This window comes from Anomaloglossus baeobatrachus, chromosome 2 (genome assembly GCF_048569485.1).
Source record: "Anomaloglossus baeobatrachus isolate aAnoBae1 chromosome 2, aAnoBae1.hap1, whole genome shotgun sequence".
Lineage (NCBI taxonomy): Eukaryota > Metazoa > Chordata > Amphibia > Anura > Aromobatidae > Anomaloglossus > Anomaloglossus baeobatrachus.
Window position 1 is genome coordinate 26,356,759 of NC_134354.1, and position 24,955 is coordinate 26,381,713.

The window sequence follows — 24,955 nt, forward strand, 5'->3', positions numbered from 1 at the left end:
TTGTCCTTGGCTACTGTCCATTGGTGCCACTACACCTTCGGATTTGGGATGCTCCGCCCCTTTTCGTGTCACCACCGTTTTCTGGGACCCCGCCCCCTTTTGGGTAACCACCCCTTTCCGGGCCTCTGTCCCTGTTTGGGTAACCGCCCCTTTCCGGGACTCCGCCCCCTTTTGAGCGACTACCCCTTTCCGGGCCTCTGTCCCCTTTTGGCTAACCACCCCTTTCTGGGACTCCGCCTCCTTTTGGGGTTTCTGTGGCTTCCTTGCAGTGTCTTTAGACCCGAATCCACACAGTTCCCCTTTATCTCGCTGGGCACCCTGTGTTCGTATTGTCCCCAGAAGGGAGTTCATCAACTGGTCCACTGCTGCCACATCAGTGCGCACTGACGGCTCCTGCTGTCCATGCACAAGGAACTGGTACAGCTCCTCCATAGCATCCATTTGTGCGCCCTCCATGCTTTCCAGGTTGTACCGCCCGTACAACCAGGATCTCCAGCCTGTGGTGTATCTCTGCTCACCAAACAGGGCCCCGCAATTCTGGGTTGGCCTGGAACCTCCAGTCACTGGTCTCTTGCCACTGCAGCACGGAACCCCGCAGACCCGCAGATCAACCGCCAGCAGCTGAAGTACGCTGTCCCTGTTCGTGGACCCACCGATCCACCGCCAGCTGCTTGAGTGCGCCAACACTATTTTCGTGGACCCGCCGATCCACTGCAGACAGCTTCGAAAATTGTTTTCGTGGACCCGCCAATCCACAGGCAACACTTCCTTGCAGTGTGTAGACAGCAGAAAAAACAAAAAAAAAAAAAAACAACCTTCGTGGACCCGGCTGATCCACAGGAACAACACCTCTGCAGTTGCTAGACGTGCTGCCTGGATTGCTGCCCGCATTCTCCACCATATGTGAACGTTGCTTACCGCAACCCGGGGGTTTTACTCGCTTGCAGCGGTGCAGGGTAGCTTAGGCATACACAGGCAACACAGTCTCTCTCAAAAATGCAGCAGTTTATTAGTAACCAACATAAACTGCCCTTCCAAAACACAATGAAGCCTCTCCTGGCTTAAAGGAAAATATAACATCCACATACCGTGGGCTTCCAGTCCAATTAAGTGTCCATAGTGGATTCTCCACACTCTGGCTCCAGCCAGCGAACACAAGTCACTGTGGTGCTTCCTGCAGCCTCCAGCCCTCTCCAGCCAGGCTGCAGTATTTTCCCCAGTCATCACCGGGACTGATTTCCAGGAGTCTCTTCAGTCTTCACACAGACTGAGATCTCCAGCACACATCCTCCATGTGCAGCACTCTCAGGCTTCCCCCTGTTTCTAAAACTAACAGTCTCTTAAAACCCAACCGGATACACCCACAGGTGGAGGTATGTGATTCTCCAGCTCTGTCCATCACACTGGCCACAGTTTAAAGGGAACCTAACCCTTAATTACAACTCAAGTTCTGTGGAACTACAAGTCCCACAGTCACACCTTCAGTTCAACATCACAGGGGGATCCTTCTCCACTGCGACCATCCACAACATTGGTGGTCGCTACCTCACAATATATATATATATATATATATATATACAGTTAGGTCCAGAAATCTTTGGACAGTGACACAATTTTCGCGGGTTGGGCTCTGCATGCCACCACATTGGATTTGAAATGAAACCTCTACAACAGAATTCAAGTGCAGATTGTAACGTTTAATTTGAAGGTTTGAACAAAAATATCTGATAGAAATTGTAGGAATTGTCACATTTCTTTACAAACACTCCACATTTTAGGAGGTCAAAAGTAATTGGACAAATAAACCAAACCCAAACAAAATATTTTTATTTTCAATATTTTGTTGCGAATCCTTTGGAGGCAATCACTCCCTTAAGTCTGGAACCCATGGACATCACCAAACGCTGGGTTTCCTCCTTCTTAATGCTTTGCCAGGCCTTTACAGCCGCAGCCTTCAGGTCTTGCTTGTTTGTGGGTCTTTCCGTCTTAAGTCTGGATTTGAGCAAGTGAAATGCATGCTCAATTGGGTTAAGATCTGGTGATTGACTTGGCCATTGCAGAAGGTTCCACTTTTTTGCACTCATGAACTCCTGGGTAGCTTTGGCTGTGTGCTTGGGGTCATTGTCCATCTGTACTATGAAGCGCCGTCCGATCAACTTTGCGGCATTTGGCTGAATCTGGGCTGAAAGTATATCCCGGTACACTTCAGAATTCATCCGGCTACTCTTGTCTGCTGTTATGTCATCAATAAACACAAGTGACCCAGTGCCATTGAAAGCCATGCATGCCCATGCCATCACGTTGCCTCCACCATGTTTTACAGAGGATGTGGTGTGCCTTGGATCATGTGCTGTTCCCTTTCTTCTCCAAACTTTTTTCTTCCCATCATTCTGGTACAGGTTGATCTTTGTCTCATCTGTCCATAGAATACTTTTCCAGAACTGAGCTGGCTTCATGAGGTGTTTTTCAGCAAATTTAACTCTGGCCTGTCTATTTTTGGAATTGATGAATGGTTTGCATCTAGATGTGAACCCTTTGTATTTACTTTCATGGAGTCTTCTCTTTACTGTTGACTTAGAGACAGATACACCTACTTCACTGAGAGTGTTCTGGACTTCAGTTGATGTTGTGAACAGGTTCTTCTTCACCAAAGAAAGTATGCGGCGATCATCCACCACTGTTGTCATCCGTGGACGCCCAGGCCTTTTTGAGTTCCCAAGCTCACCAGTCAATTCCTTTTTTCTCAGAATGTACCCGACTGTTGATTTTGCTACTCCAAGCATGTCTGCTATCTCTCTGATGGATTTTTTCTTTTTTTTTCAGCCTCAGGATGTTCTGCTTCACCTCAATTGAGAGTTCCTTAGACCGCATGTTGTCTGGTCACAGCAACAGCTTCCAAATGCAAAACCACACACCTGTAATCAACCCCAGACCTTTTAACTACTTCATTGATTACAGGTTAACGAGGGAGATGCCTTCAGAGTTAATTGCAGCCCTTAGAGTCCCTTGTCCAATTACTTTTGGTCCCTTGAAAAAGAGGAGGCTATGCATTACAGAGCTATGATTCCTAAACCCTTTCTCCGATTTGGATGTGAAAACTCTCATATTGCAGCTGGGAGTGTGCACTTTCAGCCCATATTATATATATAATTGTATTTCTGAACATGGTTTTGTAAACAGCTAAAATAACAAAACTTGTGTCACTGTCCAAATATTTCTGGACCTAACTGTGTATATATATATATATATATATATATGTTACGAGGGGGACCCGGGGAAGCGTGCCAAGATGGGAAATGGACTGCTTCCGCCGGTCAAGGTCCACTGTGCGGTGTAAGGGACCGCCGCTATGGTGGGTGAAGAGTGAGCGGGTTGCTGCTAGCGATCATCTGGAATGTCACAGACGATCTATGTACACCGATCTGCCCTAACCCGTGAGGGTTGTATGGCACAGATCTCATGTCTCGGTGTACCTGTTGCACGGGGAAGCACAGAGGTGCCCACGCACGTGTGCCAGTGGAAGTCACGAGAATATGGCACGAGGGTAGCACAGAGGTGCCCACGCACGTGTGCTTTCAATAAGCAGGTGAGTCCAATGGAGACTTGAGGAGCTCACCTGGGACAGGAACACGGCCTGTTGACGGGGGTACTGCCGGAGCAGCAAGGCAGGAACACGGCCTGCAAACGAGGTACTGCCGGAGCAGCAAGGGCCAAGCCCACAAGAGACAGTAATGCCTGAGCAGTGGCGTGGCAGCACGCTGCCAGACATCCAAACATAGAAGGACGGTCGCGCGCCGCCATGATGGCAGGGGGAGCTTTTAAGGAGGTGCAGCTCCACCCGAGGGCGGGAGCGAGGCGGAGATGACGGACTTGACCCAATCACGGTCCACGACGTCCCAGCCTGGCCAGTCAGGATTGACCACGTCACCAGCCTTGTCATCAAGCCGTGTGACGTCAGTGAGCGAATCAGGACCCACCACGCATTGCACATGCTCACCCTCCTTCCTCTGGGAAATAGAGGCGAGATCCTCGGTCTCACAATGTGCAGAGATAACGGGAATCTCACTGCTTCCCTGAGCAGTAAACCTCTGCAGATTGCGCAGCCTCGCAGACCTTCGGGGCCGCTGAGCAGGAGAGTCTGCGGCAGGCCAGGAATGGGAGACTGCTTCACTCCTTGTAACAGGAGAACCACTAGGTGTCACCCTTCTGCTGCCTCTCTGAGAAGGTATCTCCTGCACACTGCGCAGTCTGGCAGACCTTCGGCGCTGCTGAGCAGGAGTGCTCGTGGCAGGCAAGGAATGGGAGACTGCCTCAGTCCTTGCCTCAGGAGAGCCACGAGATGTAACATATATATATGTATATATATATATATATATTTATATTTATTTATACAGTGGCATGCAAAAGTTTGAGCACCCCTGGTCAAAATTACTTTTATTGTGAACAGTTAAGCAAGTTGACAGGAAAGATGAATCAAAGTCAGGGACTCGACATATGACGTAAATGTTCATTATGTTGTGAAGGTGTAAGGACGTAGGCTGGCAGTTGCGTTTCTCCCTGAATAGATCAATCACCTGTGGTGTTGTAATATGAATTGTGTCATGTGTCTTTGTGTATAATGTATAGTGTGAACTGTGACATAATGTTGGGATATGTATTGTGTACTGTAATGTTTGTCAGTGTAATGCATAATAATAAGGTGTGAAACTGTTATGTCGGGTGTTTTGATAAGGTAGTTTGCCCAGCAACAGACTGTAGGGCAAGTAACAGTTAAGTATTGCGACTAGCCCACAATGGGAGGAGTTAGTCTCTAGTGTAAGTGACAGTTTCCTGTATGACTTCATATAAGGCTCCGCTCATGACTAGTATGGACATACAAGTCAACAAGGTCTCATGTAGCGGGTCACTCATGCCGAGGAGGCCACAGTGAGATACATGATCCGAGAGTATTGACCTAGACACAGATTGAGAGACACTGTCTTAATTTGAGAACAATAGTCCAGCAAAGTGAGCCTAAAGACCCGTTTACACACAACGATATCGCTAACGATATGTCGTCGGGGTCACGGAATTCATGACGCACATCCGGCGTTGTTAGCGACGTCGTTGCGTGTAACAGCTAGGCGCGACTGTTAACGATCAAAAATACTCACCTAATCGTTGATCGTTGACACGTCGTTCATTTTCAAAATCTCGTTGGTCATTGTGGACGCAGGTTGTTCGTCGATCCTGAGGCAGCACACATCGCTACGTGTGACACCCCAGGAACGACGAACAACACCGTACCTGCGTCCTCCGGCAATGAGGTGGGCGTCACTTTCCTGTGGCTGCTCTCCGCCCCTCTGCTTCAATTGGACGCCTGCCGTGTGATGTCGCTGTGATGCCACACGAACCGCCCCCTTAGAAAAGAGACTGTTCACCGGCCACAGCGACGTCGCTTTGAAGGTAAGTCCGTGTGACGGGTGTTAGCGATATTGTGTGCCACGGGCAGCGATTTGCCCGTGACGCATAGATATCGGGGGCATATACGCTCGCTAGCGATATCGTAGCGTGTAAAGCCCCCTTAACTCAGAGAGGGTCCAGAGGACGGGATGGTAGTGATAAGGCTCAAAGCCTAAGAGGTAATGGGTCAGAATGAACGGTTTAGGATACAAGTTGGCTTTCTCAGGAGGGATCTCCTTTAACATCTGTGGGCAATAGGATCTCCACTGACACTATGGCACATCCACTCCAATTTTCCCTACGAGAGAAGAGACCTCTACGTAGAACCATCTGGGAGCATCATGCTCTATCTATAGTCACTGTAGTAGCTGGACCCCTCGCACACCCTACTCTATGTGAGAAGAAAAGTGGAGCTGTGAATTCAGTAGAGTGACTGTCACAGACTACACTAGGTTGTGCTGAGACTCACAGGACCAGAGAGATCGAACCCAGTGGGAACTAGAACGGTGTCTGAATATATGCTGTGGAACGGTCTTTACGATGTGTGGCTGCTGTAACTGAGGAACTGTGAAAACTGTTAAGTAAAGAACTGTTGTGTAAAGTGAACTGGTGGTCTCAGTCGGAACCAGTATCCACTTATGGCCTGCCAAAGGTAATGGCAACATGTGGTCTGCAGAACGGTACGGCCTACACCAAACAAGTCCACGCACCCAGCCAGGACCACGGTTGTGCAAAGTGAACTGGTGGTCTCTGGCCCCGGCTGAATTGGTATCTGTTCCTGGCCTGCCAAAGTCAAAGGTGATATGTGGTCTGCAGAATGTTACAGCCTACACCAAACAAGTCCACGCACCCAGCCAGGACCACAGTTTTTATGTAGCATTCGGGGGTGTCTCACGACTACCGTCCTGCGCCACTATACTAAGGGGTTACTTTTTTTTCCCCATTTAGGGGAACTAAATATTCGATAATTGTTCTCTTATTTTATATAGTGCATTGTAGCGCCCCTGAAGTCATCAGGGAACTACAAGGTACTACATCTCTCATCAGGATGCAGGGCCTACCCCCTTAGGGACCCAGAAAACCAGTGCCAGTAACACCAAACACTCCAGGTAATCCCAGTTTTCACCAACAATCTCCAATACAATGGTACAGGGCTAGGGTCGGACCAATGGATGGCCGCCTAGAGGTGTAGCCAGTCCAGTCCACTAGTTGACCAGGTGAAGAGTAGTTAGTTGAACGGAGGACAGCAGAGAAGGAGGAAGTGAAGGTGGAGGTGAAAAGACGTGCTGACTGGAGTGCGCAGTAACCTGGTGCCCAGGAGGGTAGTTGCCGGTGGAGTACGGTGGAGTACTCCCGGAACTACGCACTGACGGGGTACAGGACCCTAGGACAGGTAAAAGCTCCAAGCCGACCTGTTAATCCCTGCACAGTAAGAGGACCACCAAGGACCTTGCTGACCCTAAGAATCCGAAGACTCAGTAGAAAAGGGAGAACCGGGGACCGGACCAGAGACTCCAACCCCACAGGGTTCACGCTACCGTCAGGCGGACAGCAGTGGAACAACACCACCAGACGGGGACCCCCAGTTGCTCTACGCCACGGGACCCACTAACCAGAGGCAGGTGCAGGGGAAGAAGGCATCAAATTACTAAATGGCACTGGGTACAAGGGAACCTGGAGGTGAAACCAGCCAGTCTTGGGTAACCTGTTACCATCACCGGACAGTGAGTAAAACCAGTTGCACTGAACTTTTGAGTGGACTCCCTTCTTCTAACATCCGTCAAATCACCCATCCTCTGGGGCCCGGCACTGCTTGCAGAGGGCCTACCATCCAGGCTGCAATTAACACCTGCCCCAGTAGTGACATTCTGCAGTGGCGGCTCCATCCACATAGCCGCAACACCGCAAGTGGCGTCACGTGTGAACATTACTTTATTTCCCCTGTTAATATCTCCCTTTACAAAAAGGGCCCAGGGCACGGAACCGGGCAACGGCCACCAGAGTGACGTTCCCCAGACATACACTGCCCGGGACAGACTACCCTATATTCCTTGGCGCGACAGCATTACTACTTTGTAGCACTATACAGATAACATGCTGTTCTACTATGAAGCTCAGACTGTGTCTGGGCTTCACAAGTGGTCCAAGATGGCAGCTAATGGTGCTTTCAGAAAACCTATCATCACCCTGAGATGACATTATAGTATTTTAATACTTAAATATTAGCTATAAGAGTTAGCTCTGGTTTCTGCAGTTATAGGTGTGACGCCCCTGGCCTATCAGGTCGTCACAGGGTATTGTACAATCTGCCCTTCTGCACAGTATCCACATCCTTCTTGGTTATGGGTCCCCAACTACATGATGTTGCCTACATCAGCTAATTAAAATCCTAGGTACACTCTGCACCACACCCACCAGACACACCAGTGGACGGCCTGAGTGGAATAGGGTCACACACTTGGGGGGTTGGTTAGGGGAGGTCAGGAGTGTCAGGAGTGTCAGAAGAGGACAGAAGTATATTGGAAGTGAAGGAGAGAGGAGGTCAGGAGCCGGGCTTCTAAGAAGCCATCTATGTAGCAGACGGTGGTCTGGGCCTAGAAGGAGCTGGACCCCCGGTCGCAGGGGATCGCGGCAAGGATCTGTCGAGGAGGACAGCCGGCGGCCTTGCACCATCATGGGGCTGGGACCAGGGCATGACGGGGTACATGGACCCTAGGTCACGGAGCAGCTTCAGACAACCTCACAATTTACCCGACGAGAACGGAGCCTTCAAGATCTGCTCTCCATCCGCTCCAAAATCGGGGTACTAGCGCAACGAGGGAGATAGGAGTTTCCACTCAAACGGTACAGAAAATCCCAAGCGTGAACCCTGAGAACAAGCTCCCACACTTAGCCATAGTGGGGAGCGGGACCCGACTATTTCCACACTACCGGGATCACCAGAGAAGTAAACTTAGTGCCAGGAGGCAGGTCACGGATCACCAGGCAGCACCATTGGGGATGGGACCCGAACTAGCTCCCCTCAGCGGCAGCGGTGTCCAGAACTTTGGTTTATCCAGTTGTCGGTGTCAGCTTAATGGACTGAGTGAGTACGAAAGTGACCCCCTTCGCACCCAACGGCACTCCCCAAACACCATCACCGAGTCCTGGGACATCCCCCCTACCCGTGGAGGGTTGTAACATCTGGCTGCCCCACTCCATCACCTCCGGGTACTCCCAACTGCAGCGGTAGTACTCCACATTACCACACACCACGGGTGGCGTCACGAACACTAAACACAATCCCCTGTAAATACCCCCTTGATTTGAGTGGCCGCACGACCCCCGGGTCCGGACGCCCCTCGAGCCACCGTGGATCCGGATTCGAGCAGCCCGGCTGCTGGCACGGGGGCGGCACATAGGCAAATGACATTCATCATTTCCAAGAGCACTGCTTGCTGCCAGGGAATGGGAACTTTCTTCTGCATGTTCACCCCATGCCTGAGAGTTTGCACTGATACATTGTGGAAGAACAGGAGAGGCATTAGGTGACACCGCCGCTGCCTTTAGGACTTTGCTCCTGGGTGGGGCACAGGGTTACTACAAGGAGCAGCTCTTGTTCCGCGGGGACCCAACATATTCACGATTTACACTGACAATTTGATTGAATTGGACCAGTGTAATACTTCACTTCTCCTGTGGGGGTGCTGCAGGGAAATTGCACACTTGCTCCTGGATTCCCGATCAGATTCCAGTTGATCACTATGGATTTTAGCAGCAATACGACCCCTCCTTTGAGAAAAAAGAGTTTTTGCAAAGCTGACAGCAAAGAAATGGAAGAATAAGCGATTCCCTGTAAAATAAGTCAGACTACACGATCATTAACCCTTGGACTTACGGTTCTTGGTATTCAAGGTCAGAGGCACTAAAGCAAGAATCCCGAGAAATTTCATCCACATGACGGACGCGAGAGTGTCCACGGTCCGAGGTCTTTCTACCAGTGCCACTTCTTGCAGTTTTCTGGCGAGTTTTGCTTTTACTGTTGTGGGTCTGTAATTATAGCGGAGCTTCTGCTTTCTGCCGTGTAGACGGCCATGTTCTATCTATAGACAAGCCCCAAGGTCTGATTCCTGTTTGTAAGATCAGTGACAGTCTCACTAGCACAGTATCATCATTTTTGCAAATGAGGCAGGTATAAATGGAGCACAGCACATTCACAATTAAATATTCACATTACCCTTATTATATATCAGTTATTATGTGATACAATAGTGCAACTATAACAGTGCCCTATAATATAAAAAGCTACAGAGCACTAATACAGGGCCAGCCACAGGGATCCAAAAAAAGCCACCACTGTGCACCAATGCAGCGCCAAGCACCAGGCACTATGGCAAAGACAATCATAATGCTCCTAAAGAACAAAAGCCACAGTGTCCCTTAACAGTGCCATCCACAGATCCCCAACAATAGTGCAGCCATAGAACCAAAGTGCCAACCACAGTACCCCACAATAGTGCCATCCAGAGCTACCCAACAACAGTGCAGCCACAAAACCACAGTGCCAACCACAGTACCCCATCAAAGTCCATCCAGAGATCCCCAACAACAATGCAGCCACAAAACCACAGTGCCAACCACAGTGTCCCATAAAAGTCCATCCAGAGATACCCAACAACAGTGCAGCCTCAAAACCACAGTGCCAACCACAGTGTCCCATATCATTGTCATCCACAGATCCCCAACAGTGCAGCCACAGAACCACAGTGCCAACCACAGTACCACATAAAAGTCCATCCACAGATCCACAACAACAATGCAGCCACAAAACCACAGTGCCAACCACAGTGTCCCATATCATTGTCATCCACAGATCCCCAACAGTGCAGCCACAGAACCACAGTGCCAACCACAGTACCACATAAAAGTCCATCCACAGATCCACAACAACAATGCAGCCACAAAACCACAGTGCCAACCACAGTGTCCCATAAAAGTTCATCCAGAGATACCCAACAACAGTGCAGCCTCAAAACCACAGTGCCAACCACAGTGTCCCATATCATTGTCATCCACAGATCCCTAACAGTGCAGCCACAGAACCACAGTGCCAACCACAGTACCACATAAAAGTCCATCCACAGATCCACAACAACAATGCAGCCACAAAACCACAGTGCCAACCACAGTGTCCCATATCATTGTCATCCACAGATCCCCAACAGTGCAGCCACAGAACCACAGTGCCAACCACAGTACCACATAAAAGTCCATCCACAGATCCACAACAACAATGCAGCCACAAAACCACAGTGCCAACCACAGTGTCCCATAACATTGTCATCCACAGATCCCCAACAGTGCAGCCACAGAACCACAGTGCCAACCACAGTACCACATAAAAGTCCATCCACAGATCCACAACAACAATGCAGCCACAAAACCACAGTGCCAACCACAGTGTCCCATAACATTGTCATCCACAGATCCCCAACAGTGCAGCCACAGAACCACAGTGCCAACCACAGTACCACATAAAAGTCCATCCACAGATCCACAACAACAATGCAGCCACAAAACCATAGTGCCAACCACAGTGTCCCATAACATTGCCATCCACAGATCCCCAACAGTGCAGCCACAGAACCACAGTGCCAACCACAGTACCACATAAAAGTCCATCCACAGATCCCCAACAGTGCAGCCACAGAACCACAGTGCCAACCACAGTACCCCATAATAGTGTCATCCAGAGCTACCCAACAACAGTGCAGCCACAAAACCACTGTGCCAACCACAGTGCCCCATAACACTGCCATCCACAGATCCCCAACACTGCAGCCACAGACCCACAGTGCCAACCACAGTACCCCATAATAGTGCCATCCCAAAATATCCCAAAACAGTGTAGTTACAATACTCCCCAACAGTGGCATCCACAGCTCCTCGACAGTGCAGCTACAAAACCACAATGCCAACTGCAGTGCCTCATAACAGCGCTATCCACAGATTCCCAACAAAGTGCAACGACAAAGCACAGTGCCAACCACAGTGCCCCATAAAAGTCCATCCACAGCTACCCAACAACAATGCTGCCTCAAAGCCACAGTGCCAACCACAGTGTCCCATAACAGTGCCATCCACAGGTCCCCCAACACTGCAGCCACAAAACCACAGTGCCAACCACAGTACCCCATAATAGTGCCAACCACAAATCTCTCAAACCATTACACCTACAATACTCCCAAACACTGCCATTCACAGCTCCCGAACAGTGCAGTCACAAAACCACAGTGCCAACTGCAGTGCCATTCACAGATCCCCAACAATAGTGCAACCACAAAATCACAGTGCCAACTGCAGTGCCCCATAACAGTGACATCCACAAATCCCCAACAAAGGTGCAGCTACAATGCTCCACAACAGTGACATCAACAATAGCTTATAACAGTACCAACCATAGTGCCCATTAACAGTGCCATCCACTGCTCTCAAACAACAGTGCAGACACAAAAAAACCCCCACAACAGTGCCAATCACTGTCCCAAATAACTGCTATCAAGTGGTCCCCAACAACAGTGCAGACAGAAAACCCCATAATAGTGCCAACCCAAAGGCACTATAGCAAAGCCAATTATAATTGTCCTAAAGAACAAAAGCTACAATACCCCATAACAGTTCTATCCACAGATCCCCAACAACAGTGCAGCCACAGAACCACACTGCCAACCATAGTACCCCATAACAGTGCTATCTACAGACCCCCAACAACAGTGCAGCCACAGGACCACACTGCCAACCACAGACCCCCAACAACAGTGGAGCCACAGAACCACACTGCCAACCACAGTACCCCATAACAGTGCTATCTACAGACCCCCAACAACAGTGCAGCCACAGGACCACACTGCCAACCACAGTACCCCATAACAGTGCTATCTACAGACCCCCAACAACAGTGCAGCCACAGGACCACACTGCCAACCACAGTACCCCATAACAGTGCTATCTACAGACCCCCAACAACAGTGCAGCCACAGAACCACACTGCCAACCACAGTACCCCATAACAGTGCTATCTACAGACCCCCAACAACAGTGCAGCCACAGAACCACACTGCCAACCACAGTAACCCATAACAATGCTATCCACAGATCCCCAACAACAGTGCAGTCACAGAACCACACTGCCAACCACAGTAACCCATAACAATGCTATCCACAGATCCCCAACAACAGTGCAGTCACAGAACCACACTGCCAAACACAGACCCCCAACAACAGTGGAGCCACAGAACCACACTGCCAACCACAGTACCTCATAAAAGTGCTATCCACAGACCCCCAACAACAGTGCAGCCACAGAACCACACTGCCAACCACAGTACCCCATAACAGTGCTATCTACAGACCCCCAACAACAGTGCAGCCACAGAACCACACTGCCAACCACAGTACCTCATAACAGTGCTATCCACAGACCCCCAACAACAGTGCAGCCACAGAACCACACTGCCAACCACAGTACCCCATAACAGTGCTATCCACAGATCCCCAACAACAGTGCAGCCACAGAACCACAGTGCCAATCATATCTCCACAAAAACAGTCCAGCTACAATACTCCGCAACAGTGCCATCCACAAAACCTTATAACAGTGCCATCTACAGCTCCCCAACACTAGTGGAGACACAAAACCCCACAACGGTGCCAACCAGAGTCCCAAATAACTGTGCCATCCACAGCTCCTCTACAACAGGGCAGCCACAATACTCCACAACAGTGCCCCATAATAGAGCCATCCACAACTAGCTAATAACAGTGCAGCCACACGTTTTTTTACTTTGAAGTACATATGATTATTTTTTAGTGCATTTTCAGGTGGCTTCCAGACAAAATTTGCCTAAAAATGACATTATGTGCTCATTATGTGCTTTTTGCAACTCTATCATAGCCTCAAATAGTCCCGGATTTAGCGGGATTGTCCTGCTGTCTTGTCCCGAGAGGTGATGGCAAAGTCCTGACTTCTACATACTCTGTACGATGTCTTCTCTCCTGCCCTCTTCATTGAGCCACACATTTACATTCCATCAAATAAAGAATTCTTCTCTTTTTGAGATTTGATCTCTCCAGGATATGAACTCTCTACCTGTGTGATCGTAGGCAGCAGCAAACATCACAAGCCACAGCCTGCACTGAGAAGTATGGGAGCATTCTCTCTACTTGAGAGTGCATTATACTCTCCTAAATTGCAGGCAGATTGTACTGGTACATACAGATGTATCTCTATAGACCGGTGCATTTTTATGTGCCTGTAAATTAGAGGTAAAATTAAAAAAAAAAAAAAAAAAGAAAGATTTTTTTGTTCTTCTTACAAAATTGCCGAAAAGTAATGACAGCAAATTCCAATAATGTGATTTTTACTCCACTTTAAAAAATAAACATTTCAAATCAGCAAATAATATGGACATTTGGTGACCCTGTAATTGTTACAATGATCAGTAAATGGCGTTAAAAAAAAAAAAAAAAAAGGTGTGATTGATTTTTTTCTCCATTAATCCCATATAAAAAGTAATAAAAATGTAGCTATAAAGCTGTGTTCTCATGTACCATAAATACGGTAATGCATTTTTCTCTACAGGTGTACTCACCACACAATGTCTCTGATTATTGTGTATTTGTTGCATTTCTTTTATTGGATGCATTTTTGGTGCAGATGTGAAGCCATTGCTTCTAAAGCTATTTTATAGTATCCAAAAGCTTTGATTTTGGAGTTAAAAATGCAATAATGTTTTTTTTCCATGTGTTTTTTTTTCCAGGCTCCACATAGAAGCTGTCATGTCCACACTTCCCAGTCCTGGACATTAGGTGTCACTACAAAGGTTATATTATCTCCGCTCATCGACCTCTGTTACAGGCTATAAAGTTGCATAAATCACACACGACACAGTCCACACATTCCGCTCACACCTAGGAAAGTTTTAAGCTTTAATATAAAACAATGCATTGCTTTCAATAAAAAGTATAAAATATAATAATAAAGAACACACAAATATGCAAAACACAAAAAATAAAAAGGGAGAAATAACAGAAATGCAATAGCGCGATCAGCTGAGCTGTCACTGAGGTTACTCGCGGCCAACGCTGAATACAGCTGATCGCGCTATTGCCTTCATTAGCTGCGTGGAGCTGTCAGGAGCGGCGGTGTCTTCTGCAGCTCTGGTCACCTCCATGCAGCAGAGCTGGAAGCGACGCTGGACCATCCTGGATTACGCTGGACATGGAGGGCTTTTTCGGGCTTATTAAAGTGGTGAACCAGGGTATATGTTTGTGTTTTTTATTTCTAATAAAGGATTTTTTTGGGTGTGTGTGTTTATTTACTGTCACTTACAGATTAATCATGGAAGGTATCTCATAGACGCCTGACATGATTAATCTAGGATTTAGTGGCAGCTATGGGCTGCCATTAACTCCTTATTACCCCGATTTGCCAACGCACCAGGGCAAATCGGGAAGAGCTGGGTACAGTCCCAGAACTGTCGCATATAATTTATGCGGCAATTCTGGGCGGCTGCTGACTGATATTGTTAGGCTGGGGGGCTCCCCATAACGTGGGGCTCCCCATCCTGAGAATACCAGCCTTCAGCCGTATGGCTTTATCTGGCTGGTATTAAAATGGGGGGGAACCACACGCCGTTTTTTTTAATTATTTATTTATTTTACTGCACAGTATAGACACACCCACCGGCTGCTGTGATTGGGTGCAGTGACACAGCTGTCAGTCAGCGTGGGAAGCGTGTCTGACTGCAACCAATCATAGGCGCCGGTGGGTGGGGAAAGCAGGGAATACGAGATTGATTAATGAGCGGCCGGCATATTCAAAGTAGTTGTTGCCGCGTATTCTCTGCACAGCTGTTCCTCGCCGCGCTGGTGATCGGGGAGCGGTATGAGCCGGGGGAAGAAAAAAACCGAGCGCCAATGTAAGTATGACTGACAACAGCAGAAAAAAAGGTAAGTATACTGAATTTAATTTAAAAAAATAAATAAATAAGATCGCTGGTGTAAAAATGCACACGCACGAAACGTGCTGAACACGGACATACTCTATATATAGACTATATAGACTTTAGCGGGTCCGTGCCTGCGTGCTGCCGGCCAAAAAACGGACATGTTGTCCGTGTAGAAAAGCGCACACACGTACTTACCTCACGGACACACGTTCCGTGTGATTTTACGTGTGTGTGCCATCTACCATAGAACAACATGGGTCTCCGTGTGTACGTGTCTCCGGTACGTGCAAATACGTACCGCACACGTACAAATTAAACAGATGTGTGTTGCGGGTCTGAGGGAAGGAGAAAGGACTTTTGGATCACCTCCTCCTTCTCCTCCTCCTCCTTTTCAGAGAGTCATCCATCTGTTAGGCTACATTCACACTTCCGTTGTTTTAAATCCGTCGTTTAACTGACGCAACAAATCTGTTGTTTCACAGAATTCCGTTCACAGGAATCCTGTGAAAAAACTGATATGTCACGTCCGTTACATCCGTCGTGATCCGTTTGTGTTTGGGACAGCCTAATGGGTGTGCCAAACATGCTGGGCATGCTCAGTAGAACATGACGGAATCCAGCACTGGACTCGTGTGACGGATTACGGCGGAATCCTGCACCATAGACATCCATTATAGCTCTTGACGGATTGCGATGGAATCCTGCAGAGTGCGTTTTTTTCACGCTACAAAAAAAGTTACATTGTGCATTGATACTGCCCGGCGGATAGTCATTCCACGACTGATCCGTCGCGCAGCGGATGCAACGCAAGGCCATCCATCACAATCCGTCGTTAATACAATTCTATGGGGGAAAAACGGATTCCTGCAAAATATTTTGCTTGATACCATAATACCTCAAGGCAACAGATTGTGACTGATGCAAAACAACGCAAGTGTGAATGCAGCCTTAGGGGGCAAGTACAGTAAATTGCATATAATACATGTTGTTCCTTCATATTCCCCCACCCCTTCCCTAAAGTAAATAGTAAATGTTCAGCTTGAGCACAAAGGACCATCTGTCCAAGCTTTGAACCTCAAGCTCTCCAAGTCAAGGTGTTGGGAATGATCCTCTCTGTACTCTGTGAAACCCCCACTTGGTTCTAAGTTCCTGTAATAGAATCGAAACCCTTAGTTTCCCTCCGCTCTCTATCAAGACACATCTGCAGGTTTTTCCCTCCACTCTCTATACAGACACATCTGCAGGTTTTCCCCTCCGCTCTCTATACAGACACATCTGCAGGTTTTCCCCTCCACTCTCTATACAGACACATCTGCAGGTTTTCCCCTCCGCTCTCTATACAGACACATCTGCAGGTTTTCCCCTACGCTCTCTATACAGACACATCTGCAGGTTTTTCTTACTGTCTTACAGGAAATCAGAAAAAACCTTTCCTGTTTTCGGTCAAATCGGAACCAAAATTATTTCTATTTGCCAAATACCAGAATAATGAGAGAGAGAATGTTTTCAGGCATTTTTATTACTTTCTGCACAGTGACGTTTCCTCCAGGTCATTAGTACGGTATTTGGTGGCATTGCCATTACACTGTGTGACTTGGGTGAAATGTTTTGGATCCTTCCAGAAGCTTCTCACCATAGTTGGTGGAATTTGCGCCAATTCCTCCTAACAGAACTGGTGTTACTGAGCCATGTTTGTAGGTCGCCGCTCGCACCTCATTTGCCAAGTATCTGCCCATTCTGACGTCTTATCCAGATCTTTTTGTAATATTGCACTATCAAGGTCAGTTTTTAATATCCTACATAGTTTGGTGTCGTCAGCAAAGACTGACACTTTACTATCCATCCCATCCACAAGGTCATTAATAACACATTAAAACGTGTCTTCACATCTGCATTTCAAAAAGGGGGAAAAAGCATAACAAATGCAGCAAAAATGCAATAACAAGAAGAGGTAATTATTGTGTAGGTTGGTGCATTCACTGGCAGAAAAAAAAACAGAATTTATGCATCGTGTGAACACGCAAAAAGTAACATGTTTTATATAGAGATGGGCGAACGGTAAAATATTCGTGTTCTGATTCTTCGTGCAGAATAATTTCTATTATTGGTGTATTCGTACCAAATAAGGGACCTAATGCAAGTCAATGGAAAACTCAAATAATTTTCTGGAGAACCTTGGAAGCAGGTCTGGGAGGGCTGTAAAAATGCTGAAATGGATGGCAAAGTGCTGAAACTGAATGGGAACAGCACGGGGAAGAAGCCTGGATGTATTTCTGACTCACAGTTGTTTTATGCAAATAACATTTTCAGAGTATTACTGGGTTTTAAGCAGGAGAATCATACTTACTGAGTTTCCCTGCGGCTGTCACACTGGTTCCAGGTCCGATCATTAAAGTTCATGAATATACACTGCTTCCCCAGCCTCTGTGACAGTGCCTGTGATTAGTTGCAGTCCTGCTTCACCCACCCACGTTCTGTGCCGGCAACTGTGATTGGTTGCCCTCATACTAGCTGTGTGGGTCCCTGAAATGGAGTGTAAAAGTAAATAAATAATTGGAAAAAATGGCGCAGGGTCTCCTGTCTTTTGATACCCACCGCAGATAAAGCAGACAGCTGTAGGCTGCAGCCCCCAGCTGTATGCATTATCTTTGCCGTATACCAAAATACAAGGCACCTCTATCTTTTTTTTTTTTTAATTATTTTAATAAATAATTAAAAAAAAACATTGTAAGGTTACCCCCACCACCCCAATTTTGATACCCAGACAAGATAAAGCAGACAGCTGGGGCTGGTAATCTCAGACTGGGGAGGCCCATGGTTATTGGGCCCTTACCAGCCTAAAAATAGCAGCCTGAAGCCGCCCCAAAATTGGCGCATCTATTAGATGAACAAATTATGGCACTTTACCCGGCTCATCTCGATTGCCCTCATGTTGTCATCACAGTTGTCATCAAGCCCAATTATTAACCCTGTAAGTCAAAAGAAATAAACAGAAAACACAGAAAAGAATCGTTAATTTAAAAAAAACAACCAAAACACTGTTATGAATCGGAGCCGCCGTAGCCGCAAGTAGCCTGCTGTGGTTCCTGCTACGCCCAGGTGCTGGCTGCCATTTTTGGCTGTGCCTCGGATTGGCTGCTTATTCCTCCACGTCTAAGTGTAGAGAGGTGGCTAGAGTGCATGCGCGTGCCGATTTACCCCAGCTAGAGCCTAAGTCCAGTGTTTCGCCTAGTGAGCATGCTCAGCCAGATAGCCTCAGAAATGAGGCTAAGTCCTCAGTTCAGGCTATTGAGCATGCTCCTACACTTAATGCAAAAAGCCTCTTTGCACAGGTACTTGGACTGCATTGTGTGTCTAAGTCCTGTGCTGTGCCTACTGAGCATGCTCAGCCTGATAGACTGTCTCAGAAATGAGACTATTGTTCAGGCTAAGGAGCATGCTCAGGCACTTAGCCTCCAATGCACTAAAGGTCCAGTCACACTAAGCAACTTACCAGCGATTCCAACAACGATAGGGATCGCTGGTAAGTTGCTAGGAGGTTGCTGGTGAGATGTCACACTGCGACACTCCAGCGATCCCACCAGCAACCTGACCTGGCAGGGCTCGCTGGAGCGTCGCTACACGAGTTGCTGGTGAGCTCACCAGCAACCAGTGACCAGCCCCCAGCGCCACGTGGAAGATGCTGCGCTTGGTAACTAAGGTAAATATCGGGTAACCAACCCGATATTTACCTTGGTTACCAGTGCACGGAGCTACACGTGCAGAGAACAGGGAGCAGCGCACACTGAGCGCTGGCTCCTTGCTCTCCTAGTTACAGCACACATCGGGTTAATTACCCGATGTGTACTGCAGCTAAATGTGCACAGAGCAGGGAGCAGCGCACACTGCTTAGCGCTGGCTCCCTGCTCTCCTAGCTACAGCACACATCGGGTTAATTAACCCGATGTGTCCTGCAGCTACATGTGCACAGAGCAGGAGCCGGCACTGACAGTGAGAGCTGCGGAGGCTGGTAACAAAGGTAAATATCGGGTAACCAAGGACAGGGCTTCTTGGTTACCCGATGTTTACTGTGGTTACCAGCCTCCGCAGAAGCCGGCTCCTGCTGCCTGCACATTTAGTTGTTGCTGTCTCGCTGTCACACACAGCGATCTGTGCTTCACAGCGGGACAGCAACAACTAAAAAATGGCCCAGGACATTCAGCAACAACCAACGACCTCACAGCAGGGGCCAGGTTGTTGCTGGATGTCACACACAGCAACATCGCTAGCAACATCACAAAAGTTGTTCGTTAGCAGCGATGTTGCTAGCGATGTTGCTTAGTGTGACGGGGCCTTAAGTCCGGGAAGGACTTCACTGGCCATGTCCGTGAAGTGGCAGGCTCTGATAAGCCAGAGGGCATCAGGTGTTCTGCTAATGTGGCAACTCTGAACTGGCTCGCGGAGGCCGGCCCCTATGGCCTGCCACCCCACCATTGGTCGTCTGACTGGTGAGGTGTTTGGGGTGTGGCTGCCATGAGGTTATCAGTGACGTGGCAGTGCCGGATAGGCCGCTGGTGATGTCACTGATGATGTGGCACACCTGGAGGTGCCATTGTGGTCCACCCTGGGTTTGGGGCAGAGCTAGGTTATAAAAGGGGCTGGAGACAACATGGAGGTGTGCAGTCTTCACCTATGCTCAGAAAGAGCACACCTCCATGTTAGAGCCTCATCGCGGCATAAGCCTTAGATTGGAAGCCCTGCCCCCAGCTGTGCACTTTATCTTGGCTGGGTATCAAAATAGGGGGGGGGACCCTCACAATTTTTTTTTTTTAATTATTTATTTAAACAGTAAAAAACACATGGGGTCCCTCATGTTTTCAGACACAGCCAAAATAACGCACACAGGTTGGGGCTGCAGCCTGTAGTTGTCTGCTTTACCTGCGCTGGGTAACAATATACGGGGGACCCTGCACCATTTTTTTTTCAATGATATATTTTTACATGCCACTCCAGAGACCCAGACAGCTAGTATGAAGGCAACAAATCACAGACACTGGCACAGTGGGTGGGGGAAACAGGACTGCAACCAATGGCAGACACTGTTACGGAGGGCTGGGCGGGGGAAGCAGTGCATATTGATGAACTTTAATGAGCGGACCAGGAAGCAGTGTTACAGCTGCGGAGAAACTCAGTAAGTATACTGTATATCTCCTAATAACCGCACGTCATTTTTTTCAGTTTGCCTCCCGATCACAGTAATGCCCCCAGCAAAGATGGCTACAGCATTACGGTAATTGGCAGGCAATCCCCGAATGTTTAATGGCTGAAAAGTAGGCGCCAAACATGTGGGAAGGAGACTTGAAACTCATGAGGCGCGGATCAAGATATTCAACGAGTAACTGATATAAAAAAAATACCGTAATATTCGTGCAAGTTACGAATAGTGCCGAATATACAGTATTCGCTCATCACTAGTCATATAGTGAAGCTACATAAAGATGAGAAAGTTCTGCTATGACTATGAATGAGTGAAAAATAAAAATATAGGTCCTCACTGTCCTGGATACAGCTTTGGGTCCACATCTTACAGTTTTGGGCGTTTGCTAAATGTTCCTCACTGCCACCGCCCCTCTGACATCTCCTCCTACCAGGGTAGAAATAAGTGACAAATGGGTGTGGCTTGGAAGTGTGGCTAGGGGCCGTGGTCATAATTTGCCGCTGCGCATGATTTTTCCCTCTTCTGTTCTTCTACAGTTGCGCGGTTCTGTGGTTCTATGTCAGACATGTAGTTCCTTTTGCACATACATGTTGTGCTGCTCTCCAGTCGATGCTGTTCGCGTTGCCCTCTGTTTTGTATTGTTGGTTACAGCCAAGTACAAGGTCTGAGAGTGGATTGTTCTGTTTTATCTTAATTGGACACATAATAATCTGAGGATTGTTCTATGGATCAAGGTCTGATATTCTATTCCACAATATAAACTTATGTAACATTCGCCATTTATCACATACAATACAATACCACCATAAAATCACAATAACAAGTTCCTAAATCTAAACTTGAGATGCAGTGACTGCTCTATGTCCAGGGAGACAAGGGGTACCAGGCATGTTCAAACATCCTAGAGGAAGCCCCCAAACCTCCATGGATTACAGATCTGGACATCTGATCAACTGATATTACAAAATCGACTGAGCCATGAATACAAAAAAGGTGGTACACCACTGACCACCAGGACCAAGATTTAGCAAGACATTAATTAATCAAGCTATTCGACCAAGAGTGATTGTAAGGCTCAAATGATCAAAAGAGTCATAATCAAGCCTATAGACCACCATGGATTACAGATAAGGTCATCTGTTTTTACAGAAACCATTCTAATTGGACTACCATAGGTGATAAAGACAATCCCTGGTGATCAGTAGAGCACTCCCTGTTCAGTATATGGTGTTTCAATGAACCTTATACATTTTTGTGTTCTAGACCTGACAGTGTAATCACCTCCTCCTTGGAAGACCACTGAACACCTGGGGCAAGGCTTTGCATTGCACCACTCAAAATTACATAATCAAGTAACTCTACTACCAGTGACTATAAAGCTGGGCCAGAAGAGCCAACATAAGTATCTCTACCACCAGTGATTATAAAGCTAGACCAGAAGAGCTAACATAAGTATCTCTACCACCAGTGACTATAACGCTGGGCCAGAAGAGCCAACATAATTATTTCTACCACCAGTGAATATACAGCTGGTTCAGAAGAGCTAACATAAATATCTCTACCACCAGTGAATATAAAGGTGGGCCAGAAGAGCCAACATAATTATCTGTACCACCAGTGAATATAAAGCTGGTCCGGAAGAGCTAACCTAAGTATCTCTACCACCAGTGACTACAAAGCTGGGCCAGAAGAGCTAACATAAGTATATCTACCACCAGTGAATATAAAGCTGGGCCAGAAGAGCTAACATAAGTATATCTACCACCAGTGACTATAAAGCTGGGCCAGAATAGCCAACATAAGTATCTCTACCACTAGTGACTATAAAGCTGGGCTGGAAGAGCCAACATAAGTATCTCTACCCCCAGTGATTATAAAGCTAGACCAGAAGAGCTAACATAAGTATCTCTACCACCAGTGACTATAAAGCTGGGCCGGAAGAGCCAACATAATTATCTCTACCACCAGTGAATATACAGCTGGTTCAGAAGAGCTAACATAAATATCTCTACCACCAGTGAATATAGAGGTGGGCCAGAAGAGTCAACATAATTATCTCTACCTCTAGTGAATATAAAGCTGGTCCGGAAGAGCTAACCTAAGTATCTCTACCACCAGTGACTATAAAGCTGGGCCAGAAGAGTTAGCATAAATATCTCTACCACAAGTGACTATAAAGCTTGGCCAGAAGAGCTAACACACGTATCTCTACCACCAGTGATTATAAGGCTGGGCCAGAAGAGTTAACATAAGTATCTCTACCACCAGTGACTATAAATCTGGGCCAGAAGAGTTAACATAAGTATATCTACCACCAGTGAATATAAAGCTGGTCCGGAAGAGCTAACCTAAGTATCTCTACCACCAGTGACTACAAAGCTGGGCCAGAAGAGCTAACATAAGTATATCTATCACCAGTGAATATAAAGCTGGGCCAGAAGAGCTAACATAAGTATCTCTACCACCAGTGACTATAAAGCTGGGCCAGAAGAGCCAATATAAGTATCTCTACCACTAGTGACTATAAAGCTGGGCTGGAAGAGCCAACATAAGTATCTCTACCCCCAGTGATTATAAAGCTAGACCAGAACAAATAACATAAGTATCTCTACCACCAGTGACTATAAAGCTGGGCCGGGAGAGCCAACATAATTATCTCTACCACCAGTGAATATACAGCTGGTTCAGAAGAGCTAACATAATTATCTCTACCACCAGTGAATATACAGCTGGTTCAGAAGAGCTAACATAAATATCTCTACCACCAGTGACTATAAAGCTGGGCCAGAAGAGTTAGCATAAATATCTCTACCACAAGTGACTATAAAGCTTGGCCAGAAGAGCTAACACACGTATCTCTACCACCAGTGATTATAAGGCTGGGCCAGAAGAGTTAACATAAGTATCTCTACCACCAGTGACTATAAATCTGGGCCAGAAGAGTTAACATAAGTATATCTACAACCAGTGACTATAAAGCTGGGCCAGAAGAGCCAACATAAGTATATCTACCACCAGTGACTATAAAGCTGGGCCAGAAGAGGTAACATAAGTATCTCTACCACCAGTGACTATAAAGCTGGGCCAGAAGAGCTAACATAGGTATCTCTACCACCAGTTACTATAAAGCTGGGCCAGAAGATGTAACATAAGTATCTCTACCACCAGTGATTATAAAGCTAGGCCAGAAGAGCTAATATAAGTATCTCTACCACCAGTGACTATAAAAGCTGGGCCAGAAGAGGTAACATAAGTATCTCTACCACCAGCAATTATACTGCTGAGACAAAAAAGATAACATAAGTAAACCACCAGATTTAAAAAAAAAAAAAAAAAAACAATCCTGCTACCAGACATTATTATGCCACCAGACTACCAGGTGCTAACTTGGAACATCATATCAGGCATCTGTTTAGCTATAAAGGGATAGAAGGGCAATTTTAAAGGTCAGGATTTTCCTTCTTATCTCTGTAGATAGAGTCATCGTCATATTGGCATCAAGTCTCCAGTTTTTCCACTTTGACCATGTGTTTTGGCTCAACTTTAATAACTCCTGTCTATGAACTGAGTCCTTATGGGGACATAGAGTATAATGAGTCAAATTGAGTCCAGAATCTGAGACCGTGGACTCTGTTTTGTCTGCTCTTCAGGCCATTCTTGCCTGCTCTAAATGTATTATTCCCTATGTGCTGCTAAGTTTCCCCCCCAAAAGAAAGCAGAACACCCCCTAAAAGAATCGCACTTACCAGACCCCAAACAATTAAAGTTGGCAAGTGAATGGGCTCTCACATACAGATCTGTGTCCTCCTGTGTTCTGCAGTTATAGGCTCCCCCTGGTGGCTGGAAGCAGTATCACTCGTGCTGAGTGATACTGGTATCCGATCTGTTTGTGAGAGCTGAAGTGCAATGCAGCCAGAATGGCGAGGGACCTGGCAGCGATGCAGATCCCTATGTGAGAGCCCATCCACCATCAGCACTTGCCAACTGTAATTGTTTGGGGTCTGGTGAGTGTGATTTTCTTTTTCTTTTTTTAGGGAAGGAGGGGCTGACTGCTTTCTTCTGGGGTGTCTACCATTCTTTTGGGACTGTTTGCTTTCTCTTGGGGGTGTCTCTTTTTGGGCTGTCTTTTATCTTTTGTGATGTCTACCTTTTGTTTTGGGACTGTCTGCTTTCTTTTGGGGTGTCTGTTTTCTTTTGGGGTGTCTGCTTTCTTTTGGGAGTGTCTGCTTTCTTTAGGAGGTTTCTGCTTTCTTTTGAGGGTGTCTGTTTTCTTTTGGAGATGTCTGCTTTCTTTTGAGGTGTCTACCTTTCTTTTTTATCTGTCTGC

The 24,955-nt window shown here is 47.1% G+C and overlaps 1 protein-coding gene across 1 annotated transcript in view; it reads right to left on the reverse strand.

Moving 5' to 3' along the window:
• Window positions 1-21,119, reverse strand: part of LOC142285567 (B- and T-lymphocyte attenuator-like) — a 53,524-nt gene extending 32,405 nt beyond the window's left edge. The window contains exons 1-3 of the mRNA XM_075333281.1: window positions 21,059-21,119; window positions 18,339-18,400; window positions 9,320-9,524 (exon numbers count right to left, since the gene is read on the reverse strand). Coding sequence (XP_075189396.1) covers window positions 9,320-9,524; window positions 18,339-18,400; window positions 21,059-21,119 — 328 coding nt within the window. The remainder of the gene's footprint in view (window positions 1-9,319; window positions 9,525-18,338; window positions 18,401-21,058) is intronic.
• Window positions 21,120-24,955: the final 3,836 nt, after the last annotated feature.